This window comes from Primulina tabacum, chromosome 18, assembly GCF_025594145.1.
Source record: "Primulina tabacum isolate GXHZ01 chromosome 18, ASM2559414v2, whole genome shotgun sequence".
NCBI lineage: Eukaryota > Viridiplantae > Streptophyta > Magnoliopsida > Lamiales > Gesneriaceae > Primulina > Primulina tabacum.
In genome coordinates this window covers 31,141,802-31,148,812 of record NC_134567.1, presented here as the reverse complement: position 1 = coordinate 31,148,812, position 7,011 = coordinate 31,141,802, and the positions used below count along the sequence as shown (strand labels likewise).

The following is a 7,011-nucleotide window of genomic DNA, read 5'->3' as shown; positions in this document are numbered from 1 at the left end:
TTTATCATCTCATTCATTCATCCTCGTCTAATTCCACAAAATCAAGCAGTACTTTTCTAGAGAAATAGTGATCATTTTAGACTTGACTAAAAGAAGCCTTTATCTCCTTTCCTTTAGTAATTTAGCTATTATTAAATGGATAAAATGCTTTGAGAGCGACTAATTTTGGAGACCCAAACGCGAGCAGCCAATTTTATTATGTAGCTCAGAAATAGTCCACCGGAAAATTAGTATGGAGGAAAAATCGTGCATTTAATGAGAGATCGAGCTTTACATTATCTGATGGTTTGTTTCAACCTACCCGTGCAGGCAGTTGCAATGAACGGAGTGATCCGGGCCCACCTCCCTGTAAAAAAAAAAAAAATTGGCTCGAAAAAATCCGAGCCGTTGGATCGACCCCTGCAGGCAGTGCCCGCAGGGATAGGGTCGACCGAACCTTATCTGATCCACAACCGGGACCCAATCAAATTGACCAAATCCGATTGGATAAAGTAAAAGTCCTGAACCAGACTAGAATAGATGGATGTCGAAAAGTGAAGAGGTCAAAAACGGTCGTGTTTGGATTTGAAAAGTTTGGAATAATCGTGGAGTACTAAGTCACGGATCTTAAATTGCAATTTCTAAGTAATAGAGTACTATACTAGAAAACATTTTTTCGCATGTGCTTCATTTATAATGATCCAAGTACATTAACAGAAAAAAATTCCAAAGTAAACTAAGTAATTGAATCATATCCTACCAAGTCTGATGAACAAGTAATTCGAGTTACTAGAGATACTTCTAATAAAGAAAAATGAAAAAAGATCTTTCTTTCCAATGCGAACCAGAATCACGAATAACTTAGACAAGAGGATTAACTAGTACCAAAGAGGAATAACTTCGAGATAAGTGCAAAAGAAAATAACTAGAAAAGACACAACGATTTTTTGAAATAAGACAAACACAATCTCGTGAAGGATTAAAAAAATCTCAATATTGAATATGATAAGCGTATTCTATCAAGTGCTCATGAATTACCAGCTGACCAACCTGTTTGGCGGCTTTCACTAGTGCAGAACTCAGAAGTTTGGGCTGCTCAGCGAGATTAGCAGCGTCATCCACAACATGAGAAACGACAGGAAGCTCTGGATAATTAGGTGATAGTTGAACTGGAAGGGCATCTCTTTGAAGAGCCCCGAATATATTGAAGGCAAGAGAAGCTATATTATCCACTTGTTCTTGTAATTGGGTTATTATGTCCATTTCCTATACTCTGAAATGTTTAGGTTTCAAAAAAATATTGGAACAAAATTTGAATATTTACAAGTACAGTCAGACTAAAAAGAAAGAATCTTGTTATAATTCTAGGAATTTTCAGAAAATACTTTCGAACCACAGTGAGCATATTTGATGAGCTAAAGTCAGAAGTTCGAATGGCATTCGATTGTTCGAGTGTGGTCATAGTTAACTATCGGATTTTCTTGAATATGCACACGAAAACTGAACTGGAAAACACACCCTAACGAGAAAAAAATGATGCACCGAGAAAAAAATGATGCACCGAGACGATTTAAATGGGCCTGTGCTTTTAATTCTATTTGACCAGGCTAGCCCAACCTTAGTGGGCCCCCAATTTTAGATTGCCCAAATAAAAATATTTGACCAAACTACCAACTCACTGATTTATAGCAAATGACCGATTAACTTTATATATATATATATATATATATATATATATATCAAAATCAAAATTTGAAAGTATAGTGGATCGAATTTAAAATTGAAAAAGTCAGTGGACCATAAAAACTATTTTTCATTGTAAATAAGGAGGACCAAAATGGCTCAAGGATTGAATAATGAAGTCGAAAAAATTAGTACTTAGACAGAATATGTAAAGAAAATAATTAAAATAGTGCTACATATAATACCAAACCCTACTGAATAGTACCACATGTCACGTACTCCCCTTTTTGATTTGTTCAATGAAGAAGAGGAAATATAGAAAGAAATAATTGTTGAATTTTTTTTCTACACTCATTTAATTGTTTATTTCATTTGTTATTTTCAAGTATAGCCAAATTTGAACATATCATAATGATATTTGAAGTTTCACCAAGCCCAACAGGTTTTTTCTGCACTTTAATAAAATTCATTTTGAGTTAGTCGGTTGTACCTTGCAACTCGGTCGGGATAGCCGGCATGGTTGTTGCTAACCTCGCTGAAATTATCCTAATTTAAAGAAAAAAAAACAAATTTTGTGAGATGTTTATTCAACTCTCTGAGCAACCTCGACCATCTTAATAATAATAACAGGAATAATAAAAGATTCATTTCTAAAAAAAAACATAGTAGTTGTTTGGGTAGACAGACATAGACTAAAGTGATGACAACTTTTACGATGATCAAGTACTCTGACAACATAGAATAACCAAACTAAAGAGAAAACATGGCTAAAAAAGGGTCTATATGTATCTAATAGTAAATGCTTGTAACATTTTCTGATATAGATTTTAAGTACTTTTGAGTGATTAAGTTGCCCAAGTATCCATGTTATTTGATTCGCAGGTGTTCTTTTGGAGCCGAAATTGGAGCTTTCTTTATGTACTATATTTTCTCACTGCATCGCGAGACTAGCACAATTAAGTTGCCTAAGTATCCATGGTAAATGATTCACTCGTCTTCTTTTCTCATTTTATTCAGTGTTTTAATTTTTTAGTGTACAAGTTCGACTTACAATTCATACTTTTGCTCAATAAAGTTTGAGCCGAACCAATCGATTTTTAATTCAAACCGACATGGGTCGATTTTTAAGCAAAAATATTTTTTCAATCCTCTCATATTTTTAAAATAGAACACTAATTTAAAATGAAACAATAAATATTTTTTCAATCCTCTCATATTTTTATAATGTTGATTTTATGTACGTTTTCCCTTCAATCCTCTCATATCTCTAATTTTTCAATCACCCAATCAAATAATATAAAATATTTAATAATTAACATATATTATAAATATTTATATTTTATATTTTTCATTCGAATTAAATTAATTATTCAAAATTATAAATAATAATAATAATAATAATAATAAAACTTAAATATTATATTTTTTATTCAAATTAAATTAATTATTCAAAATTATAAGTAATATTATTAAATTAAATTAATTATTCAAAATTATAAATAATAATAATAATAATAATAATAATAATAATAATAATAATAATAAAACTTAAATATTATTTTTTTCGAATTAAATTAATTATTAAAATAATAATAATAATAATAATAATAATAATAATAATAATAATAATAATAATATATTACGTGGACAAAGCGCGGACGCTCGTCCACGTGGAGCGTCAACGCCTTGTAGGCGCGGATTGGGGTATTTTTGCAAAATAATTTTTTTTGAATTTTTTTAATTAATAATAAAAAAAACCCTTATATAGCTAGTTCTAGACAAGCACTCCCACGTGCAAAACTTCTCGAAAACATTATTTACGGCTTTACACCAAAGTGTATTTCTATTGAGATCACATCTCCGATTTTTATTATTATGTACAATTTCATTTCAAGAAATGTGACACGATGTAGAAAAAAGGTAAAATAAATTAATTCGAGCTGTGGAAGATAAGGAGCTTCGCATTCGATCTCACGTGTCCCTCTCGCCTTGTATCTCATGCATGAAAAGGACTCAAAACACCCACATGAGTTTTGTGTCGTAACCCACTACGTTTCTATGCAAGAATTTAAGCCAGTGTCTCGTTCGGTCGAGGAAATGGAAAGGAAACGTATGATCATTTTATGTTATATTCACTATTTTCACGTTTAATACATGGGGGTTAGTTAACAACCAAGTCCAACCATTTGCAATGGTTTGGCGGGATATTAATGCAGGGAGGTGAAATTTGTCCAAGCTAATTAATCTTAATTAGTTGTTGAAATTATAATTTTATAGTCCTACGAATGCATTCACGATATATAAAAGTTCACCTCTCGTATTAATTTCTAACACAAATTGTTAAATATCGAGAAATTAATGATGAAATAAATTAACACAAGGAAAGTGCATGTGCTGCTAGAAATTTCATATATAGTCTCAAGTTCTGTGCAATGAATGGTACCCAAACCAGACAAAAACTTGTGTGAGACGGTCTCACGGGTCATATTTTGTGAGACATATCTCTTATTTGGGTCATCCATGAAAAAATATTATTTTTTATGCTAAGAGTATTACTTTTTATTGTTAATATCGATAGGGTTGACCCGTCTCACAGATAAAGATTCGTGAGACCGTCTCACAAGAGACCTACTCAACAAACCATCAATTTATCAAGGCATTGACAACTATGCCATTATATTGTTGATGCTATAATAATAAAACAGATATTAGACATGTCAAAACGGGCTGGCGGGGCGGGCCAGCCCACCACCCTCCGCAATCCGCCATTAGGCGGGGCGGGGCGGGCCAGCCCGCCATTTTCGCGGGCCTTTAAATGATCAACCCAGCCCAACCCACCTTGGGCCGCGGGCTAGGCGGGCCGACCCGCTTATTTTTTAAGCAAAAAAATATTAAACAATATCGCAGTAAACATAGAAGAAAAATATATTTCAGTCAAATAGTTTCATAAAATACTTAAAAGCATTGAAATAAGAAATTAAGAAATCATCAACATAATTCATAAAAAGTAAAGTGATTAAACCAAACATGAAGATTGAGTAATGGAAGAGAACATAAAGTCGAGGAAAGATACAGTTGTAAATTTTAGAAAATATTATGTGTTCAACAATACATATAATTATCAAACCTCCGCTGGGTCCACAAAATTTCACTACAACTCGTCGGACTTCAAACGAAACCGCTCTTGGGTTCACAAACTACTGTTATGCTTAAAAAAACTATAATATTCATGAATAAAATTTACAGAGATTCAGATTTTAACAGAGTGAGTGATGGAGGCGAGGTCGAGGAGAAAAATAAGATAAGAGAGTGATGGAGGCGCAAGAGATTTATTACAATTTTTATATAAAACTTAAAACTTAAAAATATAAAAAAAATTCTATCCTAATTTGGCGGGCCAACCCGCCCCGTTTGGGCCCGACCCATCTTGACCCGCAACCCAAACGGGCTCAGCCTATTTGGCACGCCTCCAAACGGGCTGCTATTTTATCAACACAATCCGCTCAATTTTTATAGCCGGGCGGGCCAGCCGACGACCTGACCTAATTTGACAAATCTAACATATATGTGGCTAGGGTCTAAATTTAGATAACCTTACTAAAATAATTATTTTGGGAAATATTTACGATCGACTATATTATAAAATACATTGGAATTTTTGGATAATTTATTATGAATTTGAGAAAATTAAATTTAAGTAGCATGTGGTTGATATTGTTAATTATAGTTAACATAATTGATCCGGTTTGCGAGGTTTTTTTATTTTACTTTTTAATATTTTTTATTTTTAAAAATGATATACAAAGAAAAGATCCTGCGTGGGAGCTTTTATCTTCCTATAAAAAATAGATAAAGACGGTTTAAAAACGGAAATTAGATTTATATATTAACATGCTAATGTAATTCTTGAATTCAAGAGTTCACCGAAATTGTGCTACTTTTTCACATAATTTTTCTTTATATTTTTAATTAGATATATATAACTAAAAATATAAATAAACTAATTATTATTTTAATTAATCACCTATAGTTATCATAGTTATTTGCATGGTACCTTTATTAATATAATAATAATAATTTACATACATTTAGACATATTTATTTTAATGTTTTACTTAAATATAGCTGAAATGTATATTATTATAATAGCAAGGTTTTTAATTATTAAATGTCATAATTTTTAATTTAAACAACGAGAAACGTAAAATTGATTATAATTTTTACATCATCTTCGAAATTTTTAATAAAATCTCAATTGAATTATTTGAAATCCAAATCCTAATATTTCCTGAAGAAAAAAGAAAAGGCAAAAATGTAACGTAAAATCTGCATCTCTCCAAATCACAGCATTCTGTTTGTGAATGTAAATCTCTTTGCCGCTCATCATCTGAGAATTGAACATAATGCCTTGTATAAAAATAGAAGCAAAGATGTATCGATTTCGACCCTAAACGAAAGAATCGAGACCGGGATTAGCCATGTAAAATGAAACTTTGACTTTTGAATATATAGTTGTTTTTATTAATTAATTTTCGACTGTTTGAGGAATGACTTGTGGTTGCGTTCACCAGCTACTGAAACCAAGAAATAGGACTAAAAATCTCGATTCTTTTCGATTTAATAAACTTGAAGTGATTATTAAACAAATTATTTTGTGCATTTTAAGAAGTCAAATTGAGAAAACGATGGCACGTAGCCCAGGCGCGCACGTGCATGGAATACACAATTTATCTTTAAGTTAACTCTTGGTTAATGATCCCTAGACCGGAAAGAAAATATATACATTGTATTTGTATTTATTTCAATCTACTAGTACTCAAAATATGCGAAGTAGTAATCGACTCTACTAATCCTTTTATATTTAAAAAAAATTCATGACTTTAAAGACTAATTCGTTTATATATATATATATATATATATATATATAGCAAACCATCAATCACGCTCAAAGGATTGCAATCAAGAAATGTGAGATTTGCCCAAACGGAAACACTTGCAACAATCTCGCCATGATGTGTGAATTAATAATTAGTGTGGGCTTTGCATCACATGCCAGCCAGGCCCCCTTCCATTCCTTTATCCTAACGCCTCGCCAACCGCCCACGCCCTACGCCCCTCTCCATCAATTATCAATTATTTAACATTATTATTATATATCGCAAAATAGGGATACAAATTGTGCACTGCTCTTTTTTTTTTGTGTGTGTGTATAAATTTTTAAAATTTGATCCTACGAAATAATAAATTTTAATGAAAAATGGATTTCATTTGTCTTCGTATACGAAACCATTCATTCAGAGTATTATTTAGATCATCAAATCCGATTAAATCATGACAAAAAATTGTATG

At 31.7% G+C, this 7,011-nt stretch overlaps 1 protein-coding gene across 1 annotated transcript; it reads right to left on the bottom strand.

Annotated features, from left to right (window-relative positions):
• Positions 1 to 853: 853 nt before the first annotated feature.
• LOC142532498 (mediator of RNA polymerase II transcription subunit 21-like) lies at positions 854 to 1,242 on the bottom strand. Its single transcript, XM_075638780.1, has 2 exons — positions 1,018 to 1,242; positions 854 to 904 (listed from the first exon to the last, which is right to left on the bottom strand). Exons 1-2 carry the CDS (start codon positions 1,240 to 1,242, stop codon positions 854 to 856), a joined length of 276 nt encoding a protein of 91 aa, XP_075494895.1.
• Positions 1,243 to 7,011: the final 5,769 nt, after the last annotated feature.

Bases quoted from the DNA above. Each gene is read 5' to 3' on its own strand.
- LOC142532498 (XM_075638780.1), bottom strand. From the start codon at position 1,242: ATGGACATAATAACCCAATTACAAGAACAAGTGGATAATATAGCTTCT. The intron at 905-1,017 runs GTAATTCATGAG...TGTCTTTTCTAG, and splicing joins CCAAACAGGTTGGTCAGCTG to TTATTTTCTTTTGCACTTAT.